Source organism: Culex quinquefasciatus, chromosome 2, assembly GCF_015732765.1.
Source record: "Culex quinquefasciatus strain JHB chromosome 2, VPISU_Cqui_1.0_pri_paternal, whole genome shotgun sequence".
NCBI classification, from domain to species: Eukaryota; Metazoa; Arthropoda; class Insecta; order Diptera; family Culicidae; genus Culex; species Culex quinquefasciatus.
This window is the reverse complement of record NC_051862.1, coordinates 212091857-212112568: the sequence shown is the minus strand read 5'-3', so window position 1 is coordinate 212112568 and position 20712 is coordinate 212091857. Positions and strand designations below refer to the sequence as shown.

The 20712-nt window shown below is 37.4% G+C and overlaps 1 protein-coding gene across 1 annotated transcript; it reads right to left on the bottom strand.

Moving 5' to 3' along the window:
* Nucleotides 1-3735: 3735 nt before the first annotated feature.
* LOC6054011 (collagen alpha-1(I) chain) lies at nucleotides 3736-20204 on the bottom strand. Its single transcript, XM_038254927.1, has 4 exons — nucleotides 19569-20204; nucleotides 13664-13912; nucleotides 12828-13451; nucleotides 3736-5292 (listed from the first exon to the last, which is right to left on the bottom strand). Exons 2-4 carry the CDS (start codon nucleotides 13902-13904, stop codon nucleotides 4805-4807), a joined length of 1353 nt encoding a protein of 450 aa, XP_038110855.1. The 5' UTR covers nucleotides 13905-13912; nucleotides 19569-20204; the 3' UTR covers nucleotides 3736-4804.
* Between the last annotated feature and the right edge of the window lie 508 nt (nucleotides 20205-20712).

The following is a 20712-nucleotide window of genomic DNA, read 5'->3' as shown; positions in this document are numbered from 1 at the left end:
AAAATCTTGTGAAATTTTGAAAAGGTTGCAAAAAAAAATTTTGCTGTTTGTTTTTGTTATTTTTTTAAATAAGGCTGGTACAAATATTTTTAAAAGTTTTTGTCACCCCCTTCAAAATTTCCCAAAAAATCAGGGGGCAAAAAAAATATTTTTACAATAAACTTCAAAATTTCAATGAAAATTCAAGTGTAACCAGCTGAAATCAAATTAAAATGCATTCTTCTGCGTTTAAAATTATTTTAAGCATGTTTGGGTTTATTAAAAAATCTTAAGATTTTTTGAAAATTTTCGATGCTAAATCTTTTTTTTTCGATACAATTTTTGTTTTTGTCAGATCTTAGATTTTTTGAAAACTAATGATTGCAAAACAACTGAACTAGTGTAAAATGCATTTTAAAACACTTTTTTCATTTAAATGTGAGGACTAAAAAAAATCAAATTATTAGCTCTACAGCATTGCCTTGGCGTTCTCGATTGCGAGATTCCTACTCGAAACTAGGTGTCCGAAGGCTTGATTGTTGAGGCAATTGCAAACCTCTTTTTACACCTTAGCTTCCATCCACCCAGGGATTCGAACTGACGACCTTTGGATTGTGAGTCCAACTGCCTACCAGCGACTCCACCGAGGCAGGACCCAGGGAGACGACTCCTACACCTGGACTGAGCTATCGACCTAACCTTTTTAGGTTAGACCGGGGCCAACATTTACTTCCCCATCCGACGGAAGGCGTGGTCAGACAAATCTCGTCTCGAAAAATGCCACCTGGACCGTCTGGGATCGAACCCAAGCCGACTGGATGAGAGGCAACCATGCTTACCCCTACACCACGGTCCCGGATGATGAAGACTATGGCTTGTTATTTAAATTTTTATATTTTTTTTATTTTTTTTTTGCCCCCCCCCCCCTTGACCTCGGCCAGGGCCGAGGGACAAACACTTTTTTAAATATTTGCATCGGCCTAATGATAATGATTGCAAACCAAGTGAACTAACGTAAAATGCATTTTAAAACACAATTTTCATTCAAATGTTGAGACTAAGGCTTGTTATTACTTTTTTTTAAATTAATCAAAAGGGCGCAATATTAAATGTTTTGCCCTTTTGAAATGTTAGTCTTGATTCAATAAGTATTGTTCTAGACAAGATCGAAAAATTTCACGAATGTTTAATTTTTAAATTAATTAAAATAAAAGTTAATTAAAATTAATGAGATATCGACATTGAAAAATTGAGACTAAGAAAACTTCAATTTCTTGCTTCTTTTTCTTTAAGCTGCTGTAACTCAGCAACCAGAGGTCCAATCTTTAATGTCTGTTGGACAATTTTATAGCAAATTTTCTGAACTTTAAAAAAAACTATTAATGAGATTTCGATTTTTGCCAAAAATCACTATTTTTTTAAATTCTAAACTCGGAGTCAAATTTTTTGACTGACTAGCTACTGTATGGCACCAAAGTTGCGGGTTTTGGTCCCCTAAAACATATAAAAAGTCTCGAAAATAAAAAATGATTTTGGGACATTTTGTTTTTGTAAAAAAGAAAATCGTAATAAAAATTTGAAGATTAAGCCCGTGGACACCTTGGGGAGGAGGGGGGGTTTTCGATTTCCAAAAAAGTTTCCACGTGGTTTATGGATGGTCCTTTGTCAATATTAATTATTGCAGTACTTTCGAGAACACCCGTTACACAAAAATTAAAGCGGCCGGCCCTACCACGTTGTGTTTACCACAGAGAGGAATTTGTAAACGGATCACATGTCACAGAATCTACATGGAAAGAAGGATGCGTGGACATACCGTACCAAACACTCCGAATCAGTTAGGTGTGGTGTGTTAAGGCAAGTATGCAGATCGGAAGGAAAGGGGTCAAGAAACAGCTTTACGAACAGCGGAACAAAGGAGAAGGAGCGATTTCTTGGGGCTTTTCTTCACCCTCTCTGACTTGCTTGCGCTGCCGCTGCTTCCCATTTAAAATTTTTCTTGGCCGGTTTCTTCCGAAGTGCATACCTTACATTAGTGTAAATTTGGCAGGGAATTATATTTTTAGGGGGAAAGTGGAATTGGGTAAGTTGGAATTGGGGAATGGGAAAGTAGGAAAGGGGTTGGAGGGTTATTTAATTTATAATATATATACAGGGGAATATAATTATCTACCAAATAATTATGGAAAGCTGTCACCAAGAAACAGCATTCAATCTTCAAAAGACAAAACCAGATGGTGTCCCAATCGTCAGCTTCTAGGTTCTTCTCAAGAGACAAGCCGTTCGAATGACATGAAGTGTTCCTTTCGCTATGATCTTTCCTATGTTTATAGAACCTTTTGTGAAGGAAAAAAACCTTGTTTTTTCTCAAAATGAAATTCTCTCACCGGGACTCCTTATCAACGTCCGCAACGAAGATTTTCCAAGATTTTCTTGCCATTTGCGCGATTGAGACTCCAACCCAGCTAAGTGTCAAACAGTTTCGAAAAGCAATAGTTTTCAATACAAGTGCTGAAAAGATCAAATTTATAGCAACCAGTGTTGTAAATGAGTGATAGAAAAAAAAACTATCATTTGATGATTTTGTAAAAAGATATCGAATCTTGAGAGATGAGATTTCGGGCATAATTAGTGATCCGGCATGTTTATTGTGAAAAGTACAACCCCCACCTGTTGTGTTTTGAGCTTTTAATAATAAAACATTGCAAAAAAAATTAAAAATCCAAGCTTGAAAAAAATTAAAATTTATAATTTAAGAATGTACACCCAAAGTTAAAGACCGAGGGGATAGTCCTCCTGAAAAGAAACATGACGAAAGTACTATTTTGCGAGAGTAAAGACCTCTCGCGTGTATATTGGTTCATTGAAACAGCTCATACTATTGAGTGACTTATATGACAACTGACCGCCATTTAGTCACCGAACCATGGTGGCCCATACGGCAAAGGCACGGTTCAATTTGCCGAAGGTCTTGGGTTCGAGTCTCGGTACTGCTATTTTTTTTTTTTTTTTTTTTTTTTGATAGATGAACACTCTCGCTAATAGAGTAAAAAATCGTGACGTCAGAAATGACCACAAATCACTCAAAGTTCATTTTGTGAGTAACTTTAACAGTTTGGCCTAGTTTGACAGCTACATTGTCCCCAGTTTTCTGTAGGAGAGAAAAGGGAGCGAATAATTTATGAAAATCATACCTGTCAAAATTCCTAGCCTCAAATTTTTGTCGCAAGTTGCTTTTCTCCTCATTTTCGGGATTTATCCTCTCCGTCCGCACACAGTACCATTTTACTACCGAACCGGGCTCGTTATCCTCTCGTATGCCGATGCCCAGTTTTGGGCGTAGAAATTTAAAAATTCAATAATTTCAAATTTTAATATTTTTTGATAGATTTTTTTTTAGTTTTGATAAGTTTTTTTTTATAATTCTTGAATTTTTACATTTTTATTTTTTCATATCTTTAAAATTTGTTCGAGATTCAATCACTTTTTGTTTTTTTTTTATTATTATTATTAAATTTATTGAAATTTTTAAAATTGTTGATTTTAATTTTTGTTCATGACTCGATTATTCCCAGTCCCATACAAATTTTCAAATAATCGAGGCTTCGGATAATCGAGTCTGGACTGTAGATTCGTCGATGGTAGATCTAAAACCGTAGAGAGAAAAAAAAAAGACAAAATAATGTTATGGCCCGAAAAAAAAATAAAAATTTGTAAATTTTCGGATATGTCTCTCTGAAAATAAAACAACACAAATACCACCTTTTTATATCATCAAATGTTACTTTTTTTTCAATATATTTTCCAACATTTACGAATGCGCTCACAATGTATATCCGCGGCTACAAAAACATAAAACATAATCATGTATAAAACTTAAAAGGGAGAGTTGCGTTTTCTTCCTTCTTTTCCATCTCTTCCCTTCCTAACAAAAACCAATCGCTCGCTCAAGCTTGCCACTCACTTTTGAAATGAGAGCCGTTTCTCCTAACGCTTTCTTTTCTTTTTTTTTCGCTCGCTCGCTCTAAATGCTTTCACGATTCTTTCTTCAAAAGTAAAAATAATTCGCAGTAATAAGGTAAAATCATAACATGCATACGTTTTTTTTTTTTGCTTTTAGCCGTTTTGAAAATAATTAAATATGCAGAAATTCGTTCCGATGCGATTAAAATAAAGGGTAAAAGAATATGGTTTTAATAATATGTTTACTTGTTTTTGTTTAATATTATATATAAATAAATAAGGATTCATCGAATAAAACTGTTTTTATTTTTCTTTCTTCTCCTTAATTCAGCGACGCGTCGACCTGCTCGCGCCACCTCGTCCCAGCTTTCCGAGGATCGCAATCTCAATGTGTGTCAATGTGAATGTAATTTTTTTAATGTTAGTTTTTTTACGTGTTGTCTCATGTGAAGTGTGATTTAAGATCCTCTCGTTAAATTTAGCTTCTTTTTTTCCTGGAAATCCACAATATTGCCTTGCTCGAGCAAGAAGAGGAGGACAATTTTTGACGATACTTTTTAATCCTGAAAAGCTGCCTGCTGCTTAAACTTTTCTCCTCACTAATATTACCTAGTAATATAAATATGAATTTTAGCGTTGCGCTGCGCTGCAAACTTCTTCGACTTCTTCTTCTTCCTAAGAGGCATGCAAGTATCGTTAGGAGCGTGGGAAGTTAAGTTATCTTCACTATTTTGTTTTACGTGAGTTTCTGTGTGATTTTTTTTTCTGTGAATAATATTTGCGTGCACTACTTTTTGCTGCTGCTCTGGATTAGTTACTGCGCGTGTGTGTGTGAGTTTGAGTGTGAAGCAGCTCTCCCTCTCTAAGCCCCGTCCTGCATCCTCAGCTCCTTCATGCGGCTGGCCATCTTCTCGTTCTCCTGGAACATTTGCCGAGCCAACCGCTCGTCAATTTCGGCGTTCTTCTCGATAATCTTCGAAATCGTCTTGAGCGATGGATTCGACTTGATCTGCTCCGACGACGACGATCCGCCCCCATTACTCGCCCCAACCCGATTCCGGTTCAGTCGATCCTGTACGCTTCCGGCGGGACCCTGCTGCTGCTGTGGACCACCACGTTGTTGTTTGCCCCCGTTGACGTCCTTGTCCGATTTGCGGCCGGAAGCGTTCCGGTTAAAGTGGTTCTCGTTGTTGGGGCCGGCCCCACCGCGATGGTGGTGTGGTGGCTGTTGGTGATGGGGATGCTGCTGCTGCTGGTTGTAGCCGCCCGGGCCAGTTTGGAACTGGAACTGTGGTTTCGCCGGTTGGCGTGGGCCAACCCGACCACTGCCCCAAACGGGAGGAGCCGTCACTAGGGAGGAAGAAGGAGAAGCGAAATGTTTCTGGTAAGTTTATGGCAAATGAAGAATCAAGTTTGGCAACGAGTTGCTTGCAACATTTTTGGCAATTCGAAAAAACGCTTTTTGAATGGATTTTTTTGTCAAACATCCATGTGTAAATTTAATACACTGTCCAAAACAAAAAAAAATATTGAAAACTGTTACTTTTCGATACTAGTGTTGAAAAGTTCAACTTTTCAGCACTGGTATTGAAAGGTATTAATTTTCCATTCTGTTATTTTTGGTAGGGAAAAAGTAGGCCGTTTAGTTTTTTCCAGAAGGACAGGAAAAGTTGACAGTTTCACAGCGGGATAGAGGAGAAAAGCAACTCGCGACAAAATTTTGAGGCTAGGAATTTTGACAGATATGATTTTCATAAAGTATTCGCCTCCTTTTCTCTCCCACAGAAAACTGGAGACAATGTAGCTGTCAAACTAGGCCAAAATGTTAAAGTCACACATTTCTGACGTCACGATTTTCTCCTCTATTGCAAACAAGTTATTTTTGCAACTCCGTCTTGAAACTGTTTACTTTTCCCGCCATTCTAGAACGACGAAACAGCCTACTTTTTTACCAAAAATAACAGATTCGAATAGAAAACCTTTTAAAATGAATGCTGAAAAGTTGAACTTTTCACCACTTGTTTCAAAAAGTAACCAAAATTGAAAGACGCAACTTTTGGTTATGTATCGGTTACCGCAGAAATTTTAGAGTTATCGCAGTTTTAGTGAAAAAAGTTGTTTTTTTTTTCTTGTTTTCGTCCTTTTCTTGTTTTAGCGCGTGGCGTAGAGGTGGGCAAAAAAAGAGCGAACCGCTCAAAGAGCCGGTTCACTGAAAAGAGCGAACGAACCGTGGCTCACAAAAAAAGAACCGCGGTTCTTTTTTAAACTCCGATCTTTTGAAAGAATCGTATCAATATGGCATGATTTTTGTTATAAATATAATTTATTGAATTTCCAAAAAATGTAGTATTAAAATTGTTTTTGATAATTGAAAATGCTATTTCAAAAATTTAAATGCTTATAAAAATTTATACCAAAAGTAAATGATCTTCCAAACAAACTTTTCATTGTAAAACTGAGTGCACATTAAAGTAATACCGGAATACAAATTTGAGCACTTCAAATAGCATAATTTGTCAAATATTAACAAAAATCTACTGAATATTTGAGAGATTTTGGAAAAAAATTATCATTTTGTGCGATTAAACTTTAACTTTCATAGACTTTATCTATTAAATCAGAATGTATAGAAGAGTTCACAGAATGTTTTCTCCAAATAAAATATCAGCATCAGTTCAATTCTTGCAGAAATAAACGCAATTTTAAAATGAATAGCAATTTTTCCAGCATCCTAGATTTAAGTTTGGATGCCATTCAATTACTCGAATGTTCAGTTTTGAGTAGAAATCTTGATAAAGAGACCACCAAGACCTATGGTTTTCAAGGACATCTTCTCGTTTTAAGTTTTTTTAAATAAAATATGGCCGATACAAATATATTTGAATGTTTATGTCACCCCTTCCCTTCAAAATCGGTCCGAAAATCAGGGGGCAAAACAAATTTTTTTTTTTTTTTTCAAAAAACATTCAAATTGGGTACTAAACTGCCGCTCCAGTCTAGTCCGTCCCATATGTAAAAAGTGAGTGCTGAGATATTGCCGTGAGAAGCCCAAAAAATGTTTCACCTTTTTTTTTGCATTTCTAATCACAAATTTTTACATACTTTTTCAACAACTATTTCAACATTGGTTCAAAAAGTGCCGCTATCCTAAAATTGACTCAAAAAATTTGAAATTTTAAGGTAAATTTGGTAAATTTTCGTGCTGGGACTGACCTGACTTTATTTATCCATCAATAAAGGCAAGTCTGTCTGTTTATCAAGGTAGGCTTGAACATTCACAACAGAAATTTGCCTGTCATTTGTTAGTTTGTTTTAGTAGTTTTCCAAGTTATTGCGCCTATCAAGAAGTATTAGCTTTTGGCGATTATCTTGAAGGCCTGGAGAATATGAGCGCATGACAGCCGCAGTGCAAAACGTAAACAAATACTGGTGTACGTGTGTTTGCACCCGCGAAAAAAATTCAACAGTTTTTCGTTGCCATAGACAACGTATAGCATTGCACTGCGACGATATCTTTCTGCGGCGATTAATTGGAGCGCATTATTCTAATTTTTCTCGAAATTATTAATATTTTTATCAAAGATTTGAAAGTTTGATTGTTTCAGGTTAATTTAATTCGGCAGATGATTTTAGAAAATTTCCTGGCTACAAAAATGTAACCAGCAACGTTGTATTATTTCTTTACCTTTTGTAGCAGAACAAATGAATATTAAATTTTGATTGCATGTATCAACATCTGGACCCTTGAAACGAGTAACCCAGAATCGTTGAACGGAAGGGGAACCTAATCCAGAACCAGACCATGGCTTATTCATTCAAGAAGGAATAATACTGATTGTACTGAATATTAGCTCAATGGGTTGTCGTTTTTTTTTATTACTGTGGTTATCCCAATCATGAGAAAAAAGGCAGGATAGGTTTTCGATTATCGACAAAATTCAAAATATACCGTAAACATGACAACTTTATGTGTTTTGAAGTTCTGCTAGTACTTAGGTTCATAGTCTGTATAAAAATAATAATTACACAATTTTTTCTATTGATTTGTTAGACATTTCCATACAAGGAACTGACTTGCCTTTATTTTGCATATGGGACAGCACCAAAATGATTTTTGTTTTGGAATTTTTAGAACAAAAATAACTTTTTTATCAAATAGGCTTAAAGTAGATGTTAAAACAAGACAATTCTTAGGTTTATCTCAAAATCGAAAAAAATACATATGGGACGGACTTGCTTCGAGCGGCAGTAAAGCCCTATGCCAATTTTTATGTACAACGGTAAAAAACACGATTAAAAACCATTTCTGATCACTATTTTTCATTTTAATGCAAAAAATTTTTTTGACAAGACAACATTTTTTCGATGGATCAACTATGGTCCCCTTGGAACGAGCTGTCAAGTAGAAGCTTTTCTGTCAAGAAGGACCGCGAGGTTAATTTTTCAAAATTGATTTAAAAATCAATTTTTAACTCTTTGTGGTCGTACAAAGGGTCATTGTACTCAGAAAAATAAGCTTTATCGCTGTAAACAATAATATCAGCAATCTAAGCTTCATTTTAGGACCCAATTTCAATGAAAATAGAAGTCTTATCAACTGAAAACAAAAGTTTATTTTTCGGCTTAAAAAAATCATCATACTTCGATATTTTGAAAACTAATGAATGCAATACAACAGGAGTGTAATTTTTTCCGTGGGTCTCGTGGCGCAGGGGTAGCGGCTTCGGCTGCCGATCCCGATGATGCTATGAGACGCGGGTTCGATTCCCGCCTTATCCACTGAGCTTCTATCGGATGGTGAAGTAAAACGTCGGTCCCGGTTTCTCCTGTCTCGTCAGAGGCGCTGGAGCAGAAATCCCACGTTAGAGGAAGGCCATGCCCCGGGGGGCGTAGTGCCAATAGTTTCGTTTTTCGTAATTTTTTCCGACTTTGGTCAGAGTTGATGGACATAAACTTCAAAAAATATTTGGTAGGCCTAATTTATAGAAGTCCAATAAGAAATAACTTACAAAATCACACGATTCTTGAAAAAACCCTTTCCATCCACATTTTGAAAAAGAGCGAAAGAGCCGTTCAAAAGAGCGGCTCTTTTTTAAGAGCGAACGAAAATGAGCGGCTCCTAAAAAAGAGCGGGTTTGCCCACCTCTAGCGTGGCGCGTCGAAAAACTCAGTTTTTATTTAAAAAAAATCATATCTGGGAAACGTACGGTTCGACATCGTCAATTTTTTCATATGTTAAGTGAAATTTCCGAGGAATCCGAAAAAAAATATTTTCATACATGGGCTTTTTGGTCCCGACACGGTCAAAACGCAATTTTAAGTTTTCATACGACTTTTCAAATGTTAAGCTAGATTTTTAAAACTTCTTACTATTTTTCTCAAAAAGCCAAAATAATTATTTTTCTTTAGCGTCTAAGGCAGCTAAAATCGGTGAAATGACGCGGAGATATGATTTTATTTAAAAAAAAATGACGAAAATTTTCATTTTTCGAACCACCCTAGCACGATGTAGCTCACCCTAATGGCCAAAGAAAAAAATACGGGTCTAATTATTTTGACCAAGGAACCCCAAGAAAAATTAATGTTAATCTGCTGTATTTCAGCAACCAGAAGTCCACACTTCAATGCTTCAATGTCTCATAGACAATTTTGTAGCAAATTTTCTGAACTCTCCAAAAACAATATTTTCAGAAATGATATTTATAAAAATCGAAAAACTGCAAATATTTCGCAAAAATCTAACATTCGATGGCTATATTTTGAAAACGGAGCTCTTCATCAAAAAATCTGTAAAGTACTTTTCGATTGAAAATTCAATTTTGCATTTAAAAAAAATGGGTCAAAATTCGTTTTTGAGTGAAATTTCCATTTTTTTCAAAAATCAAAAATTTGACCATACATCTCTATGGCTCAAAAGTTGCGTTTTTTTGGTCTCCTAAAACATCAAAAAAATCTTGAAAATCAAAAAATACGTATTTGAGTTTTTGTGAAAAAAAAGTTGATCAAAAAATCGGCAAAAAAAAATCCGTGTATCTATTTTCTCTCAAAAGCCCTCGACAATACCTACAATAGTGTGGTTCAGGGCTCCTTGGAAATGCAAAAATGTCCGCTAGACCGTTGCATTGTTGATAAAATCATAGTTTAATGTCTACAGAAGCTCCCCTGAAATTTTCAGCCAATTTGGTTCAGGATTCATCGAAGCTCTTTAGCTTTTAAGTTTGTATGCGATTTTCATGGAGAATCTTCACCTTTTTACATTTTCTGACCTAAAAAATCATCTACTGAACCAAAATGTCTGAAACCTTAGATATATATCTATTGTAATATGGGGAACATTTTTGTAGAACACTTAAAGTTGATCTGAGCAAAACTGACTTAGTTATAAGTGGATTAAGTGAAAGTGTCGATGTTGTATTTTCCAAAGGGCCTCTTTCGCCAAATTTTCACCTGATGGCTCACTTTGATCGATGGCAAATCGTTTGACAACTTGTTTGTTGTTGATGTCAGAAAATATGGGCATGGAGGTTTACACTTCGGTGGAACAATTTAATCAGATTTCTTCCGTCTTTTTCAGGTCCCAGTTGAACATGAGCGTTTGGCCAGCCAGCCAGAATATGACAAGGACCAGGCAAGAGAGATGGCGATCGATCTAAAAAACAAGTCGAATGCGCTGATTTTCGGCTTTACATTCAGGGCTTCCGTTTAGTGTGGGTGTGGTGGGTTTTGTAGAGGTCTGTTGAGGTGCTACCGTATCGTCACAAGCTCTACCGAAGTTTGCGCTCCGACGATGTTCGGGTCGCCAGGAGAGCTCCAGCTCCACTCTGCTGGGAGGGACAAAGCGGGGGGAGGTTGGTTGGTCGATTGGCGGCTTATAGTTGCGCCTGTGATCTATGTCACCGGTGCAGTGTTGCTTCCAAATTCTTCCGTGCCGGATGTTACCCGGGCATTCCGGAAGGTTTGCCTTCTTTGCGATGATGCCAGGAGACTTAGGGGTTGTCGTCCTTAACGGCTACGGCGTGGAGAAGTGCCAACGACGGAGGAGGACGTTATTAGACGTAGGCAAATGCCGCATGGGACGCATACTTCCTAGGCTGATCAATCCGGGTGCACGCGCGCTTACGAAATCTTTAGGGACCACCATAAACCACGTAGACACCTTAGGGAGGGGTTTAGCGATTGTCCACTCTCCATACCAAAATGATTTGTTTTGTATGGAAATTGTCCACGAAGGGGAAGGAGGCGTCAAAGATTCCGAAAAAAAAAGTGTCCACGTGGATTATGGATGGTTCCGTCTTTTCGTGTTAGTTTGATTGGCCACTTGCACTCTAACGAGCGTGAACTGTCCACTCGAACTCCTGAAGAGAAGAGATCTATATTCCCTAGATCAGCTACTTCATTAAACCCTTCATCACCTTCCGGACTACATTCCTGGAATCTTCCACTGCTTCGCTCTCATCAAACTCTGGCGGTCATCGTGGTGATCAAGGGTCTTAGGAAAAACTACAATCGGGGGAACAGAAAAGGGGTCTTCGGAAAGGAATATCAGCCTCAGCCTAGGAAGTATGCGTCCCGTGCGGCATTTGCCTACGTCTAATAACGTCCTCATCCGTCGGGGGCTTTTATCCACGCCGTAGCCGTTAAGGACGACAACCCCTAAGTCTCCTGGCATCATCGCAAAGAAGGCAAACCTTCCGGAATGCCCGGGTAACATCCGGCACGGAAGAATTTGGAAGCAACACTGCACCGGTGACATAGATCACAGGCGCAACTATAAGCCGCCAATCGACCAACCAACCTCCCCCCGCTTTGTCCCTCCCAGCAGAGTGGAGCTGGAGCTCTCCTGGCGACCCGAACATCGTCGGAGCGCAAACTTCGGTAGAGCTTGTGACGATACGGTAGCACCTCAACAGACCTCTACAAAACCCACCACACCCACACTAAACGGAAGCCCTGAATGTAAAGCCGAAAATCAGCGCATTCGACTTGTTTTTTAGATCGATCGCCATCTCTCTTGCCTGGTCCTTGTCATATTCTGGCTGGCTGGCCAAACGCTCATGTTCAACTGGGACCTGAAAAAGACGGAAGAAATCTGATTAAATTGTTCCACCGAAGTGTAAACCTCCATGCCCATATTTTCTGACATCAACAACAAACAAGTTGTCAAACGATTTGCCATCGATCAAAGTGAGCCATCAGGTGAAAATTTGGCGAAAGAGGCCCTTTGGAAAATACAACATCGACACTTTCACTTAATCCACTTATAACTAAGTCAGTTTTGCTCAGATCAACTTTAAGTGTTCTACAAAAATGTTCCCATATTACAATAGATATATATCTAAGGTTTCAGACATTTTGGTTCAGTAGATGATTTTTTAGGTCAGAAAATGTAAAAAGGTGAAGATTCTCCATGAAAATCGCATACAAACTTAAAAGCTAAAGAGCTTCGATGAATCCTGAACCAAATTGGCTGAAAATTTCAGGGGAGCTTCTGTAGACATTAAACTATGATTTTATCAACAATGCAACGGTCTAGCGGACATTTTTGCATTTCCAAGGAGCCCTGAACCACACTAACCTACAACTTTGCTGAGGACACCAAATTGATCAGAAAATTCACTCAGAAGTCACCACTGTTTGAATATTTACGTATCATTTTGGTATGGACAGCTACCAAAATTGTATTAAGACTTGTATGGGTGAACCAGTGACGCAAAATAGCTTCTTTGGTCATAGGAAAGGCCCACAAAGTTTGAGCCAAATTAAAAAATACAAAAAATAAAAATGGTCGAAATCGGACGATTTTGTAGAAAATTGCTCATATTCCTTTTTCCACCAAAATGTCGAAAATAAGACAAACAATTCTTCTGAAAGACTAGGCAACTCACCTTTCACACTTTTAAACTCCCCATCCTGCGACACCGACACGGTCAATCCTTGCTGCTGCTGCTGCTGCGGATCTCCTCCCCTCAACAACCCATTGCTGCTCTGACTGTTGATACAACCATCGTCTTTGCTTCGATCATGCTCCCAATCGCGTCTCCACTTGCCACCCTCACCCTGACCTCCTCCTCGATTATGCCTAATATATTCCCCGTTCGGCGGCGGCGGCGCCGGTCCTCCCCGCCGTCCCCCATCGTGCTCGTTCGTCGACAGTGACCGCTGCAGACCGCCTCCTCCGCTGTAACCACCACCGCCAGGTTTACCCCGTCCGCGACCACTTCCGCCGCTTCCGTTGAGCCCGACGCCGTTGTTGCCCAGTCGACCGCTTCGATTCATCGGTGTCTTCCGGTCAAACTGATTCTTGCCGCCTCGGTTGGGGACGCTTCCGGGCATTCCGGACGTCATCGCCGACGACGCCGCCGCCAACGCCGACTGGGCCTTTTCACCGTCCCGCTCGACATCCGCCAGAAAGCTGTACGCCGGATCCGGGGGCGGTCCCTCGCCTTCGGCAAACACCTTGTAATCTTTCGCAATCTTCTGAATGAAGGCGTTTTTCTCTTTCTTTTTCTCTGCGAAAAGGAGGAGGAGGAAACGTTCGTTAACTAATTAAGCTTAAACTTGGGACAAGCCTGACTGAGCGCGCGTGCAAAGAATGACACAGAAAAATAACAAAAACAACAAGCGAGCCCATTACTCGATCATCGCTACAGTTAACTTTGCACCGAGTCAATGCACTCTCCGCAGCGGCCAACCCAACCAATCGTGACCAACCATGACCAACCTTCGAGTTCCGCCAGGGCGTCCGCGTCCAAGTCGTAGGTGAAATCGATCTTGTCGTACTTGTGCTCCCGCGGCCAGTCCTCGTCCTTGGGCGGTTTGATCTCGACCATGGCGTTCTCCTTCATCGCCATCAGGCGGTCCGCTTCCGCCTCGCGGTGCTTCTTCTCGATCTCCTCGTTGCGCTTCTTGATGCGGGCGATGCGCGCCTCCAGGTCCTCCTGGCTTTGCTGCACCGACGTCATGGTCGTGTCTGTGGAAGCGAGGAAGAAAAAGGGGATGCAGGACAAGTTATAGATTGCGATGCTTCTCAGGAAGGAATTTTTAAAATTTACAATACTATGAAGCTTGTTTTTTAATTTGTTTCATTTTACATTTCCAATATTTTGAAAATTACTATTTTCTATTATCTCATTTAACTTGATCAGTTGCAAATCAGGAGCACAACAATTTAAATTAAGCTTTAGTTTAAAAAAAACTGGAAGTATTGAAAAAGACTAAAACCAATTAAAAAATGAGATAAAATGGAATACAGTCGGTTCTAGATTATCCGAAGTTGTCGCCTAAAAAAATATTCAAACATCAAATTGAATCCAAACATTACATATTGCAATTTTTCAAAATTTAAAAATAAACTTATTTAAAAGAAATTTTCTCAAACCAAGCAAACTAAAGTTTATAAATTGCCTTGATATGCTAATGTGTTTACGGCGAATGTTCCTTTATTGGGCCTAGCTTCCAAATTTCCGTCCCAAGCAGAAGAATTACACTAATTCAGTAAAAATTTTAACTTGCTTTTGTTGAGTTTATATTTTGCTTTTATTTTGCACTAATTTTACTAATATGTTGGCTATTATTTTACGATGTTTTGGTGTTATTTTGAAAACTGCAGGGTGGTCACTCAAACCCCATTTTCTAAATCCCGACTTTAGCCAAAGAATGATTGCAAATCAAAAAACAGACTATAAAAATTTCAGGCTCAATCATCCGAAGCCTCGATTATCGGAAGGTATGAATGGGACTGCGAATTCGAGTTCTGCTAACCCATTTTAGTCAAAATTTAATAGTGTACAGTACTTGTTCGGTAACTGGACTGGACAAAAAATGACGAGGGGACCACCAATGCATGATATTTTTTCAACAAAATATAAAAATAAAGAGGGCTTAAATTTGTTTGAAGACCTCACCCTTCAATTTTCTTTTAATTTTGACTTTTCATAAAACTTAAAATATTTTTTTTTAATTTGTTGAACTTGCATTTTGCATCCACTGGCACAACCTCGATCATTTTGGTTTGTTTTTTTTTTTTTTTTTGACGTTTGTCTGCTTTTTAAGTGGACTACAGCCCGATTATCGAGCGCCCAGTTACCGAACAAGTACTGTATTGCCTATTAAATTACAAAATGCTGCGATTGTCCGAAGTTAGACTTTTCTGATGCCTTCGGATAAAAGAGTCTGGACTGTAAACACTCGAACAAAATGTCTATACAAACTTTAAAAAAATAAAAATATTGAAAATTACAGTGAAAATAACTAAATAACAAATTAATAAAAATACTTCAAAAATTAAGGTTCTCATACAATATACTCAGATAGTAAAACGAAACAATCAGTGTTTAAAAATAGTCAAAAGATTTAAAAACATAACATTTTAAGTTTTATTTTAAAAATTAAAAAAAAGACATCTATTTCCATACAACATCAAGTCAAGTTGTGAAAAAAAAGCCAAGACTAGAAAATAACAAAATTTTATGATTTTATGATTAAAAGCTTAATAGTAGTTTATGCAACAAGTTGCAAAAAGAGGATTTTTTCAGCACGAGTCGTACATTTATCCAACGAGGTTCACCGAGTTGGATAAATACGAAGAGTGCTGAAAAAATCAAGTTTTGCAACGAGTTTCATACAACATTTTTTGCAATTCCAAAAAACACACATCGAGTGAAATTTTATGTCAAATTTTCATGTATTTTGTCAATAAATCGTTTAAATCAAAAAAATGTTGAAAAGTGTTACTTTTTGAAACAAGTGCTGAAAGTTCAACTTTTCAGCACCCATTTTAGTGCTGAAAAGTAGAACTTTTCAGCATTTATTTTGAAAAGTGTTGCTATTCGATTCTGTTATATTTGGTACAGAAAAGTAGGCTATTTCGTCGTTCAAGGATGACAGGAAAAGTAAATAGTTTCACGACGGAATTGCAAAAACAATTTTTAATCCTTTTAAAAATCAAAATTTCTATGAGTTCATGTAAAACTCTAAAACTATAATTTTATCAAGTTTCTTTTGAAATTGTGAAGATTTTGATATTCATTTTAAAATCATTGTTGATTTATCGTGTTGTCCGTATGAATTTAAATGTTTTTTTTTTTCGGTGCAAGAGCCAGTTTAGTAAAGAAGGTATTACACTATGGCAAACAAACTTACTCTTTTTTGTGTTTGACACTTTGTTTGTTTGTTTGTCGTTGTCTAATAAATCCTTTAAGAATGTAATTTACACATGTCATTTTATGCGAAATTATGAAACGTCCACGTGGTTTATGGTTGGTCCCTTAAGTTTTAATCTTGTTTTTAAATATTTAACTATGTGACAAAATTAAACAGGATTATAACATAGCACTGTTTAGCATCGATGAAATTACGCTCTTTTTCAAATTGGTTTATCAAAAGCTTTGATGCTGTTAATTAACCTAGTCAAAAAGAAATCTTTATTTTATTCTTGCAAAATATTATGAAAATCTGTGTCAAATGCATTTCATCTCAAACATTCAATATTTATAAGGAAATAATGTCTTTAAAAGCCTTTCCATACTTAAATAGATTGAAAAGTGAAATGTTGGGTAAAGTTCTAATAAAGATCTGAGTGGAATAAATCCAGATATATATTTTTTTTTTTGGAGGGTGGTCCAGCCGCACATCGTTGATGTTGAAACCTCTAAACTGGGCCCTCGTCCTGTCACGTCCGTCAGTAGTCTTGTCGTGCATTACAACTAGAATCAGATCTGCCAATGAATTAGTACACTTCGACCAAATAAACACTGACGCTGTATGGATCTGACTCTAGAATAAATGCACAGTTGTGTGTTATTCATAAGTCCGAATTATTCAATTATTCATATAAGTCCAAATATTCATTTGCTAACTAACTTGAATTGAACATCTAAACTTTAATCTAAAATCCTCTAAACTTAATGTTCAAAGCTAAACATTCCTTTAACTGTTGTAGTACTACTTCTATCAAAAACAATAGAAAATAATGAACCGATATACAAATAGGATAGAAATCGCGATTTGAAAAAGAAATGACCATTTATGTCAAAAGGTCCGTAGTTCCTCGATTCGCAACAATGGTCGATACAACCATAATCCGAAAACCGTTAGTTCAACAGATCAACGAATTTTGTCCGATATCATTACATTATTGATTGATCGAGACTCTATGGACAATTTGACATAAAAGAATGTCTAGTATTCTACAACAATCAAAGTTTATTGACAGCATTACTCTAACTTAACAATTGCAACTAACTTTAACATCAAATAGATTTGGAAAGCATACAGATTTATTTTAAATGCTAATGAAAGGCAACAAATCAATTGTAGTATCTAAAAGTCCCACCTAAATCCCACATTGTGATAGTGAAAAAGTCACAGAAGCAGCGGTGTCTTGTGCAATTGTGATATTTTCACTATCGGAGAACTACCTAGTTCACGAAGACAGCTTATCAGTCAACGCTTAAGCCCTGGGGCTGCGACAAAGCGAGTTCTCGTAGCATGAAGTGGTGTCCATAGTGCTTATAAAAATAATGTAGGGGAAATATACCCATTTTAATCACTCTAAGCCGTTCGACCAATTCTCATCACTTTTGCCGTTTTCCGCTATTAAATCAACATTTTCTGATGTATCAACAATGTAGAGTTGCTTGCTCACTTTTACTTGAGCTATTTATTACTTTGGAACAGTCAAAAATACTTTAGGAAAGCTGTAATTCATGATCAAAGTGTTGATAGGCCGATAATAGAAATAGGCTGAGAAAGGGCATAGTTCCCCTATACCCAAATTTTAACTAATTCACTAGGATCAAATCATGCCCCTTGACTGTACAAGGCCCAGGGTAGATCTGAGTGGAATAAATCCAAATATTGGAAAATAAATATTACAAATTGTTTTGTCAACTTTGTGACGAAAAATCACAAATTCCCGACTTTTCCGAATTTCCATCTTGAGTAGTCTTATTTTTATTTAGTTTTTTTTAAGTTCGATTTTTTTTGTGATTTTGTAATTATTTTGCTCGTACCTACTTTTTTATTTTTTGCTTTTTATTTGTGATTGTTGGGATTTTATTTTTGCGTTTATTTTGCTATTAGTTTTGTTTAATTTTCTAATTTGCCCTTATTGTTAATTATTTGACTAAATTTCAAGTTAAACTTTAGTGTTACTTCATTGCAGTTGTTTTGGTGATATTTTTTTGTTTTGCTTTTTTTTTCGCTTTTTTTAGCTGTACAATTTTTTGTTTTTCAGTTTTTTTGTTTTTTCACTTATTTACTGAGGAAAGACTATAAAACAATATGAAAAATGAACTTCGTGATTTAACCTCCTAAAAACACCTTCACGTATTATCTAAAAAAAATTTTAAAGAAGAACTCTTGATATCGACTCAGGACCAAAATCTATGCAAATGTCTGGGTGTGTAGGAGAATGTTGACCAAAAAAATGTCACTCGATTATCTCCGGAGTGGCTGAACGTATTTTGACTGTATTGGTCTCATTCGACCCGTATTGGGGTCCCATAAGTCGCTATTAAAAAATATAAAGTTTAGTTAGTTCATTGCTAAAAAAAACTATTTTGGGTCAAGTCCGGAAGATTGTAAAAAGGGTGGTTTTTGAAAGCAATTATCGTTGGATGGGTATTCCAAAGACCTTTCCAATGAGTCCAGAAGAATGAAGATCTGACAACACTATCGAATGTCTTGATAACTTAAGTGTTAGTTACACAATTTCTGGAGGCGAATCTCAAATATTTTGGATAAAATGATGACCGGACCAATCATACGTAGTACTAGGTTCCTGTCAAACTTTAAATTTTTTCAAGTTCATCACAAAATATGCATAGTGCCCAAGGGGTGTAAATACTTTTTTCACATACTGTATACAAGCAGTCATTGCTCTTGAACTCTGCCTTTGGTTTTTCTTCACTTTGATTTGTCTTTTTTATTTGGTCGTTGAGCTCAAATATTACCACAAAATCTAATCTAATCTAACCATAGCGCAACCATCCTTATGGAAGAATCCTGGAGAAGTTGGGGCGATTACTTCCAACATTTTTCTTTTCTAAACGGCCAGGCTAACTACGTGAAGTTAATCGCAGAGATGATTCGTTGAATTGGATTGAGTTTGAGTAAATTTCAAACAAACAAAACAGGGGATATAGCAACAACTCGCTCTGCACCACTTCAAATAAGACATCTGAGAACACATTGTTTGATTTGATTTGCCCTTCTATCAAAAAAAAATCCATCGTTCTAAAAATCCAACAAACTTTTCCAGAAGAACCAACTCGATAGCACAAAACTTGTAATACACGCCGTTTTTCATCAATTCGCTAAATTTCCTACACCGATACAATCTGTCTGAAACAAATGATTTTTGCCAGAGATAGAAAAGAAACATTATCTCCAAAATATTGCAACATTTAAATAATAATCCAATTCAAAATTCCATCACGTCCTGAACTGAAATCACCCACCTAATCCAAGAAACACAACAAGAAGCAGTCCCAATCAATCATAAAAAAAAATAATAATAATTAGCTGCCCCAGCCCTAATCCAAACCCATCCATCCACCACACCACAGTAGGCCGGCCGGACCAACTCTCGCATCAAAATCAAAGCTCAGGTACGTCGCACTTACATTCTGAATGGGCGATCCCCGCGCGCGACTAACGACGGCCTGCTGCGATCAAGCTCTCCGATTGCCTTGCTGCTGCTGCTGCTGCAAGGGAGGGTGAAAATGGTTTGTGTGGCCTACTTTTCCCGACTTTCTGCTGCTGCCTCTAGTTTGGTTCGCTGGCAATTTTTGTGTGTTTCCCTTCTTCCTTTTGCAGCGCGATGCAGTTTTTGGCCAGGTGAGGGCGGGCACCGGGAACGTTCCGGAATGTCACGTCACACCTTGCGCTGTCGTTGCTGCTGCCGGACGATTCGTGGCAACTTTCACACGGAACACTTCCGGTTGTTTTTTCTCTTGCTACGGGTTGGCCCCCGGAATGCAACTGACCACCCCCGCCCTCTGACGTAGATTCCGCACACAACACTGCACGCACTTGACACTTTTAACACGGTGACATAACACTACACAAACAACGAGAACCGCTTATTCCGTCGGAAGTCGGATTTTTCGTTCCGTTGGTTCTGCTGCTGCTGCTGCTGGGACTGTCCGCAACTGACATTCGCCACCAAAATATTGGACGACTTTTTTCGCTTTCATAAATAGTTTTCAACCTTTTTCTCTCTTCTCCGTTTTCGAGTTTTCTTTCGTGTGTCGATGCAGCGCAAAGTGTGAGTGTGTGCGTGAGAGAAGGTGTGATGAGGGAAAGACAGGAGTACACGGTGATTGGTATTTAAACAACCTAAATTTTCCCTAGAAATTATTAATTTTGGTCAGAAACAAACATTTTATGCGTTGAAAAAATATTCAAAGTTTGAGATAATATTAATTTTCTATCTTTTTTCTGTTTTTTTACATTTACAATGATTTTTTTCCAGATTTAATTACATTTTCTGTCAAGTTTTAGATTCTTTTTTATTATTCTTAAATAGGGTCCGGAAGAGGTCATTTTTTACGTACAACGGTCATGAACACATTTCTGGAGTTTTTTGAAAAGGTCCAATAAACCAAATTTCCAGTTTTTGCTTTTTGGGTGTTTTTAGAACCGCCTTGAGTCAGGGGCATTCAAAACCACCCAAAAAGCAAAAACTGAAAATTTGGTTTATTAGTCCTTTTAAAAAAAAACTCCAGATTTTAAAATCATTTCTGATCACTGTTTTTTTTATGCCAA